The sequence below is a fragment of the Cololabis saira genome, chromosome 17 (genome assembly GCF_033807715.1).
Source record: "Cololabis saira isolate AMF1-May2022 chromosome 17, fColSai1.1, whole genome shotgun sequence".
Lineage (NCBI taxonomy): Eukaryota > Metazoa > Chordata > Actinopteri > Beloniformes > Belonidae > Cololabis > Cololabis saira.
The window spans coordinates 2745435-2761146 of record NC_084603.1 but is presented as its reverse complement, the minus strand read 5'-3'; the positions used below and the strand labels follow the sequence as shown (position 1 = coordinate 2761146).

At 45.3% G+C, this 15712-nt stretch overlaps 1 protein-coding gene across 1 annotated transcript in view; it reads right to left on the bottom strand.

Annotated features, from left to right (window-relative positions):
- Window positions 1–10395, bottom strand: part of b3gat2 (beta-1,3-glucuronyltransferase 2 (glucuronosyltransferase S)) — a 57323-nt gene extending 46928 nt beyond the window's left edge. The window contains exon 1 of the mRNA XM_061744919.1: window positions 9315–10395. Within this exon, the coding sequence (XP_061600903.1) occupies window positions 9315–9866 (552 nt within the window). The 5' untranslated portion in view covers window positions 9867–10395. The remainder of the gene's footprint in view (window positions 1–9314) is intronic.
- Window positions 10396–15712: the final 5317 nt, after the last annotated feature.

Genomic DNA, 15712 nt, shown 5'->3' with positions numbered 1-15712 from the left:
TGTACTGGTGTTATTGGAGACTGTACTGGTGTTATTGGAGACTGTACTGGTTTTTGGAGACTGTACTGGTGTTATTGGAGACTGTACTGTTGTTAATGGAGACTGTACTGGTGTTATTGGAGACTGTACTGTTGTTACTGGAGACTGTACTGGTGTTATTGGAGACTGTACTGGTGTTATTGGAGACTGTACTGGTATTATTGGAGACTGTACTGGTGTTATTGGAGACTGTACTGGTGTTATTGGAGACTGTACTGGTGTTACTGGAGACTGTACTGGTGTTATTGGAGACTGTACTGGTGTTTGGAGACTGTACTGGTGTTATTGGAGACTGTACTGGTGTTATTGTAGACTGTACTGGTGTTATTGGAGACTGTACTGGTGTTATTGGAGACTGTACTGGTGTTACTGGAGACTGTACTGGTGTTATTGTAGACTGTACTGGTGTTATTGGAGACTGTACTGGTGTTTGGAGACTGTACTGGTGTTATTGGAGACTGTACTGGTGTTTGGAGACTGTACTGGTGTTATTGGAGACTGTACTGGTGTTATTGGAGACTGTACTGGTGTTATTGGAGACTGTACTGGTGTTACTGGAGACTGTACTGGTGTTTGGAGACTGTACTGGTGTTATTGGAGACTGTACTGGTGTTATTGGAGACTGTACTGGTGTTTGGAGACTGTACTGGTGTTATTGGAGACTGTACTGGTGTTATTGGAGACTGCACTGGTGTTATTGGAGACTGTACTGGTGTTATTGGAGACTGTACTGGTGTTATTGGAGACTGTACTGGTGTTATTGGAGACTGCACTGGTGTTATTGGAGACTGTACTGGTGTTACTGGAGACTGTACTGGTGTTTGGAGACTGCACTGGTGTTATTGGAGACTGTACTGGTGTTTGGAGACTGCACTGGTGTTACTGGAGACTGTACTGGTGTTATTGGAGACTGTACTGGTGTTACTGGAGACTGTACTGGTGTTATTGGAGACTGTACTGGTGTTTGGAGACTGTACTGGTGTTATTGGAGACTGTACTGGTGTTATTGGAGACTGTACTGGTTTTTGGAGACTGTACTGGTGTTATTGGAGACTGTACTGTTGTTAATGGAGACTGTACTGGTGTTATTGGAGACTGTACTGTTGTTACTGGAGACTGTACTGGTGTTATTGGAGACTGTACTGGTGTTATTGGAGACTGTACTGGTATTATTGGAGACTGTACTGGTGTTATTGGAGACTGTACTGGTGTTATTGGAGACTGTACTGGTGTTACTGGAGACTGTACTGGTGTTATTGGAGACTGTACTGGTGTTTGGAGACTGTACTGGTGTTATTGGAGACTGTACTGGTGTTATTGTAGACTGTACTGGTGTTATTGGAGACTGTACTGGTGTTATTGGAGACTGTACTGGTGTTACTGGAGACTGTACTGGTGTTATTGTAGACTGTACTGGTGTTATTGGAGACTGTACTGGTGTTTGGAGACTGTACTGGTGTTATTGGAGACTGTACTGGTGTTTGGAGACTGTACTGGTGTTATTGGAGACTGTACTGGTGTTTGGAGACTGTACTGGTGTTATTGGAGACTGTACTGGTGTTTGGAGACTGTACTGGTGTTACTGGAGACTGTACTGGTGTTTGGAGACTGTACTGGTGTTATTGGAGACTGTACTGGTGTTATTGGAGACTGTACTGGTGTTTGGAGACTGTACTGGTGTTATTGGAGACTGTACTGGTGTTTGGAGACTGTACTGGTGTTACTGGAGACTGTACTGTTGTTTGGAGACTGTACTGGTGTTATTGGAGACTGTACTGGTGTTATTGGAGACTGTACTGGTGTTTGGAGACTGTACTGGTGTTATTGGAGACTGTACTGGTGTTATTGGAGACTGCACTGGTGTTATTGGAGACTGTACTGGTGTTATTGGAGACTGTACTGGTGTTATTGGAGACTGTACTGGTGTTATTGGAGACTGCACTGGTGTTATTGGAGACTGTACTGGTGTTATTGGAGACTGTACTGTTGTTACTGGAGACTGTACTGGTGTTATTGGAGACTGTACTGGTGTTATTGGAGACTGTACTGGTATTATTGGAGACTGTACTGGTGTTATTGGAGACTGTACTGGTGTTATTGGAGACTGTACTGGTGTTACTGGAGACTGTACTGGTGTTATTGGAGACTGTACTGGTGTTTGGAGACTGTACTGGTGTTATTGGAGACTGTACTGGTGTTATTGTAGACTGTACTGGTGTTATTGGAGACTGTACTGGTGTTATTGGAGACTGTACTGGTGTTACTGGAGACTGTACTGGTGTTATTGTAGACTGTACTGGTGTTATTGGAGACTGTACTGGTGTTTGGAGACTGTACTGGTGTTATTGGAGACTGTACTGGTGTTTGGAGACTGTACTGGTGTTATTGGAGACTGTACTGGTGTTTGGAGACTGTACTGGTGTTATTGGAGACTGTACTGGTGTTTGGAGACTGTACTGGTGTTACTGGAGACTGTACTGGTGTTTGGAGACTGTACTGGTGTTATTGGAGACTGTACTGGTGTTATTGGAGACTGTACTGGTGTTTGGAGACTGTACTGGTGTTATTGGAGACTGTACTGGTGTTATTGGAGACTGCACTGGTGTTATTGGAGACTGTACTGGTGTTATTGGAGACTGTACTGGTGTTATTGGAGACTGTACTGGTGTTATTGGAGACTGCACTGGTGTTATTGGAGACTGTACTGGTGTTACTGGAGACTGTACTGGTGTTTGGAGACTGCACTGGTGTTATTGGAGACTGTACTGGTGTTTGGAGACTGCACTGGTGTTACTGGAGACTGTACTGGTGTTATTGGAGACTGTACTGGTGTTATTGGAGACTGTACTGGTGTTACTGGAGACTGTACTGGTGTTATTGGAGACTGTATTGGTGTTATTGGAGACTGTATTGGTGTTTGGAGACTGTACTGGTGTTATTGGAGACTGTATTGGTGTTATTGGAGACTGTATTGGTGTTTGGAGACTGTACTGGTGTTATTGGAGACTGTACTGGTGTTATTGGAGACTGTACTGGTGTTATTGGAGACTGTATTGGTGTTAGGAGACTGTACTGGTGTTATTGGAGACTGTACTGGTGTTATTGGAGACTGTACTGGTGTTAGGAGACTGTACTGGTGTTATTGGAGACTGTACTGGTGTTATTGGAGACTGTACTGGTGTTAGGAGACTGTACTGGTGTTATTGGAGACTGTACTGGTGTTATTGGAGACTGTACTGGTGTTAGGAGACTGTACTGGTGTTATTGGAGACTGTACTGGTGTCATTGGAGACTGCACTGGTGTTAGGAGACTGTACTGGTGTTATTGGAGACTGTATTGGTGTTATTGGAGACTGTATTGGTGTTATTGGAGACTGTACTGGTGTTATTGGAGACTGTACTGGTGTTATTGGAGACTGTATTGGTGTTATTGGAGACTGTACTGGTGTTATTGGAGACTGTACTGGTGTTATTGGAGACTGTACTGGTGTTTGGCCATGAGTGCGAGGGCTCTTTAACTAAACAAAAATATGTTTTATCTGATTACTTGATTAATCGATGGAATTTCCAGTAGAATACTCGATTACTAAAATATTCGATAGCTGCAGCCCTAGACGGGAGTATAATGATCTGGGCTGCAGTGGAATCAAGTTTAATCCACCAGTGCAGCTCGTTTAGGGTTCTAGTCGGAGCTCGTAACCCACGAGAATCAAATCAAAGAAACACTACTCGTGTGGGACGGCACCACCCAAGAAATGTGCGCACACCAGCTCTTGAGCTGCTCCGTAACCGGGCCGCCGGGGCTGCTGGGTAATTTCTTAGGGCCGCAGCAGTTCAATTATTCAGAGGAGTCTGATGGAAGTCTGACGGGGCGACTCGAGACGCCGGATCGAGCCGCTCGAACTTGCTGTCGTCAGCGGAAAAGCTGCTTTTCCACAGTCAGCTTCTTAGGAATTAACGTTGGGAGGAGAAAAAAGAGAGTTTCATTTACTTGATTGCTTGTTACACAACCGAGTCTGAACGAGTTCGTGAGCCAAGAAACGAGGCAGCTGCAGGTCACGTGATCGCAGCAAATTCACTTATCGCAGCTAAACTGCAGCGCAGATGTAAAGCTGCAGCTCAGGCGTCGACGTTTCCTCCCGTCCTTGACATGAGCAGAAGTTACACACTTAGAAAAATAGAGTTTATTAACATTTATTTAGAGAATAAAACCAACTTTTGTCCCTTGAAGACATTTATGAAGAATGTTTCTCTTAAAACGTTTTGGTTTTAAAGATTGTTACATTAAAGAGTTAAATCCATCCATCCATCCATCCATCCATCCATCCATCCATCCATCCATCCATCCATCCACCCATCATCCATCATCCATCCATCAATCCATCCATCCATGCAGTCATCCATCCATCCATCCATCCATCCATCCATCCATCATCCATCCATCCATCCATCCATCCATCCATCCATCCATCCATCCATCCATCCATCCATCCATCCATCCATCCATCCATCCATGCATCCATCCATCCATCCATCATCCATCCATCCATCCATCCATTTATGCATCCATCCATCCATCCATCCATCCATCAATCCATCCATCCATCCATCCATCATCCATCCATGCAGTCATCCATCCATCCATCTATCCATCCATCCATCCATCCATCCATCCATCCATCCATCTATCCATGCATCCATCCATCCATCCATCCATCCATCATCCATCCATCCATCCATCCATCCATCCATCCATGCATCATCCATCCATCCATCCATTTATGCATCCATCCATCCATCCATCCATCCATCCATCCATCCATCCATCCATCCATCCATCCATCCATCCATCCATCCATCCATCCATCCATCCATCCATAAATCTATGCATCCATCCATCCATCCATCCATCCATCCATCCATGCATCCATCCATTCATCCATCCATTATCCATCCATCCATCCATCCACCCATGCATCTATCCATCTATCATCTATCCATCCATTCATCCATCTATGCATCCATCCATTAATCCATCCATCCATCCATCCATCCATCCATCCATCCATCCATCCATCCATCCATCCATCCATCCATCCATCCATCCATCCATCCATCCATCCATCCATGTATTAGGACCCCCCAAAAAATCTACCCCTCCTATACGGCTTTCATGGATCTGAACTATTTTACTAGGCTGTAAATGTTTAAACATGGAAGTCAATGCAGATCGACTCACGTTTGGTCAGCCCCTAGTGGTCAGTACAGGAAGAGCGTTTTTTCCTACGTCCTTAATGGCATCAACCTGAACGTTGGAGTGCTGCAGCTCAAAGCGCGGCCGACTCCTGAAGGCAAAAATGCAAAATCACCTTTAAAAGCCACCAGGAAGCAGCGTGTGCAGGTCCATCAAAGCGTAATTCGCTTGTGTGCCATTAAATGTCTTCAGTCTTTGCATTTTCTGGCACTTTATTGACGGCCAGAGGGTCCGTTAGTCTGGGAGTCTCACATACGTAATAAACCTGACTAATGTGTGGAAACGACAAACGCATCCCTTTGTCCTCGGACCGCTGCAGACGGGCGGAGGTGAGGATGCAGACGCCTGTTCAACATTCGCTTGATACAATTGTTTCCCTCGCGAGGGGAAACGGCGCTGATTGAACCGCGTTTCGCTCATTACCTTCTGGTTGTTTTTCCCAATAAAAAAGCAGCTATTTACCTGCAATCAATAACCCAGAATGAGGCTGATTCTGCTGGTGGTTCCTCATTTAGAAAATCAAAGTCATCCATCCATCCATCCATCCATCCATCCATCCATCCATCCATCCATCCATCCATCCATCCATCCATCCATCCATCCATCCATCCATCCATCCATCCCATCCATCCATGCATTGAAATTTGAAAGTCTGTAAATTTTATATACTTAAAAAATGGTTAAAATGCAAATTCATAAAAAAAATTGTTTTAAATAGTTTAATAAACTCAGACTTTGGTAGCCTTAACTTAAATGTCAGTTATGCATCTTGAGTTTCTGGCTCATGAGCTGAAAACAAACCCAGAAATGTTCCTATGACACATGAGGTGTTTACACGTTTCCCTTCATTAAAGTAAAGTGTGTCTCTGAAGCCGGTGCATCTACATGTTTCAGTTAAATTTCCTTTCACCCCTTAATGGATGTTGGTGCACTACGACCTTGATAACCAAGTGCCGCACAAATCAGAAAACGCTTGACACTGGTCGACTAGCAAATGCGAGCAAAGAGCTCATCAGACGGCTGCAGGGCTCATCCTGGCGACAAAACAAATGAATAATACACAAACCTACAATAAAAACTGGACGTCTGCAATACAAACAAACTATCAGGCTGGTGTGGTGAGGACCCAGATGCAGGAGAGCGAGAGGCAGGAGTTCAACAAAAAACAGGGTTTATTCCACAAAAGGCAAGAACCAAAAACCAAAAGCGCTGCTTGGCAGGATCAAAAACTAACACAGGAACAGGGATCAAAAACTGGAGCAAAAACAGGACACATGGAGGAAAGCACAGTACGGAACCACAAGGAGCAAGGGAATGACAAGACCAGATATACACAGGGGATAACGAGACACAGGTGCAGACAATCAGGGAAGATGGGACACAGGCGGGGCAAAACAGAAACCAACTGGGGGGAATGTCAAACCCTGACACAAACATCCGGATCTCTGCAGCCAAAGCCAGCGTGAGTTGGCCTGGCGCCGGACTGCAACCAAATGTATTTTCTACAATTGCTCATTTAAACGCGACCTGCAGATTTCCAGATTTTTGTGTTTTACTGTACAGTACGTCTTACCGTCCACTGCGTGGTCACACATTTTCCCTGTGTGCTAGGGGTGGGTGTTACCGAGGACCTCACGATACGATACATTACGATACGATACACATCACGGTACTTGAGTGACGATAAGATATTACGAATTCCAAATTTTGCGATATATCGCGATGTTATACATAGTTTGCTGAAAACTGTAAAAGGCATTATGCGTCTTAAAAATCTGAATTGCATGTACATCAGATTATCGTGATAATTCATTGGACAAACTGAGTCAAAACAATTCACTCAACAATTGACTGTATTGTAACGATATAAGCTAAAGTTACAACACATTACAACACATTTTTCATATTTTTTACATAATATTAAATTAACATCAAGAATATTATTTAAGCCCATGTATACAATAAAGTTGTACTGGATTTACAACCCGTCTGAAACATGATTTATTATTTCGTGAAATAATAAAAATTTTGAATATAAAGCGCAGGGTCGTCAGCTGGAGCGATTAGTGAGGAAAACCGGCCTAGTGGTACATCAGCAAATGTATCTTGATCATCTCACTTTCTACAAATCTGCCATCAACACAGCCAGGTCCACCTACTACTCCCATATCATTGACTCTGCTGACAGCAACACCCGGACTTTATTCTCAACTGTCAACAAACTCCTGAAACCAGCTGAAACTCCCTCTCATCTCATCTCCACCTCACAGTGTCAAGAGTATCTGGACTTTTTCAATTCAAAAATTGTCAACATCCACCAGCAACTGACTCTTCCTGCACCAACGTAACCCACCTTCTCCCGGTGGAACACCCTGGATCCTCCACCGTCCAACATCCTGTCCACATTTCAACTCCCATCTGTTGAAAGTATTAATAGATTAATCAAAGCATCCAATAACTCTACCTGCCCTCTTGATCCTCTCCCCACTGCCTTAATTAAAGCCTGTCTGCCAACAGTCTCACCCATTATAACTGCCATAGTTCACTCCTCCCTTTCCACTGCTACTGTTCCACCATCATTGAAGACTGAAGCTTCTATCACTCCCATTCTCAAAAAACCTGGTCTAGATCCAATCGACCACAATAACTATCGGCCCATTTCCAACCTCCCATTCATCTCTAAGATTCTGGAAAAGACAGTAGCAACCCACCTCCAGAACCACCTGCACAACAATAGCCTCTTTGAACCATTCCAGTCTGGTTTCCGCCCAAAACACAGTACAGAAACTGCTTTAATCATAATTACCAATGACCTCCTCCTGGCAGCAGGTTCTGGCCTTCTCACCATCCTCATCCTCCTCGACCTCAGTGCCGCCTTGGATACCATCTCCCACTCCATACTCCTGGAACGCCTGGCTGGTACTGGGGTCTCTGGTACTGCAATAAAATGGTTTGCCTCATATCTCTCTAACAGGTAACAGTTTGTTCAAGGGAAAAATGTACATCCTCCCCCTTGGTAACATCCTCCGCCACTTTGGAATCCAGTTTCACTGCTCTGCTGATGACACACAACTCTACATCTCCACTAAACCAAGCACCCCGCCCCGCCCGCTCTTACTGACTGTCTCAATAACATCAATATCTGGATGACAAACAACTTTCTCAAATTAAATGGAAATAAAAGCGAAGTCCTTCTCGTCTTGGTGTTTACATTTTTACTCATTTTAAATCGGATTTAATTTTAATTCTGAATTAAAGTGGAATTAAACTTCCCACTTCAAATTAAACTTAATTCCGAAGTAAGTGGCTGATTTATTCCGATTTTAAATCCGAATAGCATAATTCCGTGATCATGTATACACTCATTGCTCTTTAAATTAATCCCGGTGTTTCTGCGCTGCTCGTTCCCTTGCCCGTCAGTCTCCATGATCTTATATTCCACTGAGCTGGTTTTCCAAACAAAGTTTCAAGATGCAGCAGCAGTAAGCGCTGGTCAAGAGCAGAGAACATTTATTTAATAAATAGAAATAATTAAAAGAACAGATGGCAGGAAACACAAAAATTGTGAGCTTTTCAAAGTTCTAGCGGCTAAGCGGCTAAGTTTGTTTAGACATAATTTCCGGTAGACGTAACTTCCGGTTCAAACCCCTATCCAATCAGAACCTTCCCAACCCCCAGACCTTAAGAGGAATTGGATAAAGCCCATCAAACGTGTTTTCCATGTAAACCTCAAAACGGAATCACTATTTCCATGTAAACTCGAAGGGAAATAGTTTATTTCGGAATTATTTAATTCGGAATAATAAATTCCAAAGAGCAACTACAGTATTTTGTCACTTTAGATCTGAACTGACAATTACATGTGGAGTTCCCCAAGGTTCTATCCTAGGACCCCTCTTATTTAACATCTACTGTACATGTTTCCACCAGCTCAGATAATAATAAACAAGATAAGTTATAACTACGCAGATGACGCACAACTCTACATTACAAGCATTAAAAAAACATTATTAATCATTACCTCCTCAAACAGCTCCAGGCTGTACGTGTTGTCGTCGTCTGCGAAGTAAACGACCCCCGGGTCCCGGCGGCCGCGGCGCGCGCGCAGCCACGCCAGCGCGCCGTTGCGCTGCTCGGTGGCGCGCGGCATGCCCGCGCGCTTGAACCTGCGCGGCGTGAACGCGTGGAGGTGCGTGAACGGCACCCCACAGCGCGCCAGGAAGCGCGACACCAGCTCGGTGCGCGCGGCCGCGTCCTCCACCACGATCCAGTGGAGGCGCGGCACCTGGCGGAGGGCGTGCGCGAGGCGCGTGAGCTCCGCCTTCTGCACGGGCCGCGTGTACGTGGGGGTGATGGCGTAGATGACGGGTGAGGCGGACTGATTTCGGGGTACCCCCCAGGGGCCCCCGGGGCCCCCCGCTGCCACACGGGCTGCGCGCCCCTGCAACACCCTGCCCGTCCGGGCCGCCGCAGGAGCGCGCACCGCTCTCTTACTGTCTATATCCATCACGATGATGACGATGAGGACCCACGGCAGCAGGATGAAGAAGCGGCTGAAAAACACTGATTTCATGGCGGAGTCTATAAGTTCTAGCTTCCTCACTCCATCACAGATGGGAACCGCATCCAGACCGGATCCAACTCCAGCACCTTTTCCTTTTAATCACAAAACGGTATTTTCTGCAGCAAACAGAGGAAAGATCCAGTTCCAACTCCAGCACCTTTTCCTCTTAATCCCAAGACGGTATTTTCTGCAGAAAACAGCGGAAAGATGCGCGTTTCGGGTCCATTTCAAACTCTGTGGAGGCTGGAAACGATGCGCGCATCCTTGTCCCGGCGGGTCCTCTCTCCTCCTCCTCTCTCCTCCTCTCTTCCTCCTCTCTCCTCTCCTCTCTCGGATGGGACTTCAGCTCCTCACAGTCGGTTCCTGCTCCGTCAGACCCCCATGTTCAGATGAGCATCTTCCAGGGGAAGGGGGGGAAACCCACAACCCGCCGCATCCGTCCTCCTTCCTCCCTGCGGCGATGACAAGCGCGGCCGCCGCCGAGGAGCATCACTTGCTCGGGAGTCTGAGGAGGGAGGAGGGATGGAGGGATGGAGGGAGGAGCAGGTGCTGAGCGGAGGAGGGAGCCGGGATAGTGGAGAGATGGGGAGGGAGGGAGTGATGAGAGAGAGGGAGGGAGAGAGAGAATGTATGGCAAGCCGTTTGAACATTTAATGGCTCAATTTGACTACCCGGAATTAACATTGCAGATATCTACAACCGCATTTTGACTATAGTTGCACTTACTGTGCAAAGGCCCTATTGTATCTGTAGGAAATGTTTTTGTTTTTCTCGTTCTCGTTTTTCTTCCGACGAAATGAGGGCCTTTTTCCCCCTAAACATGCCCCAAAAGTCACCAAATTTTGCACAAAGCCAGGCCTGGCGATAAATTTGATATTTAATGGTTTGCATTTATGGGCGTGCCAAAATGGCTCAACAGCGCCCCCTAGAAAACTTTGTGCCTCAAGCCCCACAATACGGTTTGACGTACATGAACGAAAATCGCTACACACCTGTATCATGTCACAACTTAAAGAAAAGTCTCTTGGCGCCATGGCCGAAACCCAACAGGAAGTCGGCCATTTTGAACATTTTGAATTAATCGCGTAATTTTGGCGCAATTTATGCCATTTCTTCGGCAGTTAATACGGCCCGAACCATAACGTGCACCCAGGTGTGTTAAACATCAAAATGTGCGTCTCCATCCTGCGGCAACTCGCATTACTTTTCTCTTTCAAAAGTGTCACCGTGGCAACGCTAGACGCCAAAACGCGCGCCCACCCTTCATCTGATTGGTCCATATTTGATAGTTCCCCAAAAGTCACGAAATTTTGCACCAAGCCAGGCCAGGCGATAAATTTGATATTTCATGGTTTGCATTAATGGGCGTGATAAGATGGCTCAACAGCGCCCCGTAGAAAACTTTTCTCTGCCATAACTTTTGAATGGTTTGACATAAAGACTCGTGGGTGGTGTCATCAGACTCGGTATTGAGTACATGACCCTCATTGACCTGAGTCAGCCCCGCCCCTTCTTCTGATTGGTCGATATTTCATAGTTCCTATTTTCTGCCATAACTTTTGAATGGTTTGACATAGAAAGTCATGGGGGGTGTCATTTCTGATATGCTTATGGGGGACGGTGGCCATAAATGCGAGGGCCCGTTCATCGCTGCTTGCAGCTTTAATCCCAGTTACGTCATTTTGACTAGTCATAATTACAGTTCAAGATATCTACAACTTCCTTCTGACTAGTCAAAACTTAATTTAAGATATCTAAAAAGGACAATGTAAATATGCTGAATTGAGGCGAATTAAAGATATCTTGAACTGGAATTATGACTATAGTCAGAATTCAGTTGTAGATATCTGAAACTGGAATTACAGCTAGTCCTAATTCAGTTGCAGATATCCGTAATTCACATAGCGGATATCTGCAACTGAATTGTAGATATCTGTAATTACAAAACCCCACACACATGAATGGCAGAATGTAATTGTAGATATCTGAAATGCTCTTTTTAACCAGGAAGAATTGAATTGCGGATATCTGCAACACATATCTGGTCTAGCTGTTAAATGTTAAAACGGCTTGCCATAGAGAGAGGGAGAGAGGGAGAGAGGGAGAGAGTGTATGGCAAGCCATTTTACAGATTATTACAGATATCTACAGTTAAATTATGACTATCCGTAATTCCAGTTTGCGATATCTACAACGTCATTTTGACTAGTCATAATTTCAGTTCAAGATATCTACAACTTGGTTCTGACTAGTCAAAACTTAATTTAAGATATCTAAAAAGGACTATGTAGATATCTTGAATTGAGGGGAATTAAAGATATCTTCAACTGGAATTAGGACTAGTCAGAATTAAATTGTAGATATCTGAAAGTGGAATTACAGCTAGTCGTAATTCACTTGCAGATATCTGCAACTGAATTGTAGTTATCTGTAATTAGAAACCCCATAGACATGAATGGCAGAATGACGTCATTTGTCCTATAGGAAGAATGACGTTGTGGATTATCTGAAGTGACAATTGTGGATAGAAAGAATATAATTGTAGATATCTGAAATGCTCTTTTTGACTAGGAAGAATTGAATTGCGGATATCTGTAACACATATCCAGTATAGCTGTTAAATGTTAAAACGGCTTGCCATAGATAGTGATGAGAGAGAGAGGGAGAGCGGAAGAGGGAGAGAGGGAGGGAGGGAGAGAGAGAGGGAGAGGGAGGGATGGAAACAGCGCGTCTTGTGCGCAGCGGAGTCCGTGGAGGTTTGACCCAGTTGATGGAGAGACATCCCGGAGGAGAGGAGGAGAGGAGAGAGAGAGGAGAGAGGGAGGATCGTGTTTGCTCACACGGTGCTTGTCGGGAAGACATTTTTAAACAGCAACACTTGATGTGAGGACGTGTCTGGCACGGACGGACCCCGGGGGGCCGGGGCCCCACGGAGGAACCCCGGGGGGGGCGGGGGCCCCACGGAGGAACGCAGGGGACCGGGGGGCCAGGGGGGGCCGGGGCCCCACGGACAGCTGGTGACGTATAACTGACCGTAGACTGTATAAGAACACCAGTGCTCTGCCAATTTCTGCTGCTTTGCCAAAAAATGGTTTTCTACCTTTGTAGAGCTACAATTTTACTGTTTTACTCCCTAAACCACTTCCTTTCCCCCCCAAGTGGTCCTTGTCTATTGTAAACAAGAATGTGTTCTTAATGACCTGCCTGGTTAAATAAAGGCCAATGACTGAATGAATATCAAATAAAGCGATAGAAGTGTTTTTTTTTCTCTTTATCGTATAATGTTCACAAAGTGTAATGCAATTCATGTCATGGGTAGTTTATTTTGAAGGATCAAATACTCAACATCCCATGATGTAGAAAAGGATGATATAGTAAAGGAATGTGGAGATGTAGAACAGGAATGATGTAGAACAGGATGATATATGTTACGAAACCCTTGGTTAGGCCATGTACAGGAGTTGAAACCAAGGGTCACATAGCATGACATTTAAGACATTTAAGATGCAAATGACTGAGTCAACACAGGGTTTTTAAATGGCGTGCTCGTTTTTACTGTCAATCGAACAGGATATTTACAATATTCAAAAATTTAGCAAAGTACCAAAACAAAAGTATGCCACTGCCAGGGGACGTGGATGTTACCAATATAACAGACTAAGCAGCTAAAGAAAAACACAGTTCTGTCTAACTGTCTAATAAGGAAACAAAAGCCTGTCTGCCTAACTACACTAACCAGTGGGGTAAAATACAGTAGTGGAACCATCCCTTACCTAGTGTGACTAAACATTCCACCTACGTGATGCCTGTATAGGGGCCCCCGTCTTACCTGTCCCAAGGCAGGGCATTTACACGACTACGTAGAATAACAGTAACAGCAGGGTGTGCTTCTGGACTCTGAGTAAGCAGCCGTCAACTTGCTGTGAGAGAGAGCCAGAGAGAACTGGCAATCAGCCCTTTTATAGGGCACAGGCAGGGGCACCGGATTCATTTCAGAAGTGCGGGGGCCAAAAAGTGTGCAAGTGTGTGCGTGCGCGTGTGCGTGCGCGTGTGCACGCGTGTGTGTGTGCGCACACGCTCTAAGCTTTACCCTTCTCTAAGTCACGACAACAATCTTCCACGCAGTCGCAGCCAGCACTAGGCTGTTTCTGTTCAGTTCAGGGCTTATTTGTTTTACCTAATAGGCGGGAATGATTTAAATGTCTTTTTACCGTAAGTGTTGCAAAATAGGGGCATTTGAGGAGTGATTCACGACTTAAAGGAGCTTGAGGCAGGATTTATGAAAAAAATTTGTATACGTTTTAAGTTTTCTAGTAATAACGTCAGATGAAGCGTTCCAAACCAAAAAGAATGATTCCTCTAGTGTATCTCTCCGTTGCCTTGAACAGGCTGTTTGCTGCAAAATGTGCTGCAATTCGGTCCCGAATTTCCCGCGCTGGGCTGCAGATGTGACGTCACATGACGCTGCATGTGCGTTCTCCCCGTTCTCCCGTGCCGGCTTCACTGTTGGCTGCAGTACCCCCGACGGCCGTCGTGGTGAAGGGTGCAGATATAGAGTCTCATTTCTTAAAAGGAGCCTCATGCTCCTTTAAGTCAAGTCAAGACAAGTCAAATTTTTTTATAAAGCACATTTCACATTACAAGCATGGACTCAATGTGCTCAAAATACATAAACAAACAAACAAACAAAATTACAAGTTTACAATAACAGAAATAGAGTATGACAAGAGAAAAAAGAATAATAACAACCATAATTCCATTTTAACAAGAGTGCGATCACCCAGCCAACCAAACGCCTGTGCAAAAAGGTAAGTTTTTAGTCTGCTTTTGAAAGTGGGCATTGTTGGAGCAGACCTTAGTTCCTTAGTTAAGGCTGATTTATGGTTCCGCGTTACACCAACGCAGAGCCTACGGCGTAGGGTGCGCCATACGGCGCGCGTCGCCGCGTACCCTACGCCGTAGGCTCTGCATTGATTTAAAGCGGAACCATAATTCAGTCTTTAAAAAGAATGTGAGAGGAGGGAAAAGTGGGGGGGGGGGGGGGGGGGGGGGGGGCAATGGCCCCCTGGCCCCCCCACTTCTGGCACCACTGGGCACAGGTGGAGAGGATTGGTGGAGGGCGGAGACAGGGAATCAGAGGCTGGCCAATGAGAGACAGGGAATCAGAGGCTGGCCAATGAGAGACAGGGAATCAGAGGCTGGCCAATGAGAGACAGGGAATCAGAGGCTGGCCAATGAGAGACAGGGAATCAGAGGCTGGCCAATGAGAGATGGGGAATCAGAGACTGGCCAATGAGAGATGGGGAATCAGAGACTGGCCAATGAGAGATGGGGAATCAGAGACTGGCCAATGAGAGATGGGGAATCAGAGACTGGCCAATGAGAGATGGGTGGTTAATAGGGGTGTAACAATATATTGTGCCACGAAATTTCGCGATACAAAAACGTCACGAAACGTGTCGTGGAGGTGACAAACTGTATCGCGATATTGGGTTATTAATATTAATGTACTGTGTTGACTAGTAACGCGCATCCGACCGCGACCCGCGGACCAAAATCTTCCTCCGCTCAGAAGAAACTAGTCCCGTTTTGCGGTCCCGATCACGGGACTCTTGGGGGGTTTTGATCTCTGAACCTTTAAATCTGGTGGAGAGTTAAGCCTTACCTTATTAAATTAAACCTTTTTGGGGTGGTGAGTAGGATAAACACGGGGAAACTTCTGCTGAGTTCCAGTGTACTTTAATGTCCCTCAACAGTGTAGGATTTTAGAACATCAACACAGCACCTAGTGCCGTACTGTGGCGTATCACTCCGCCCAATCTTAAATAGACTAATCACTACAGATAGACTGACTA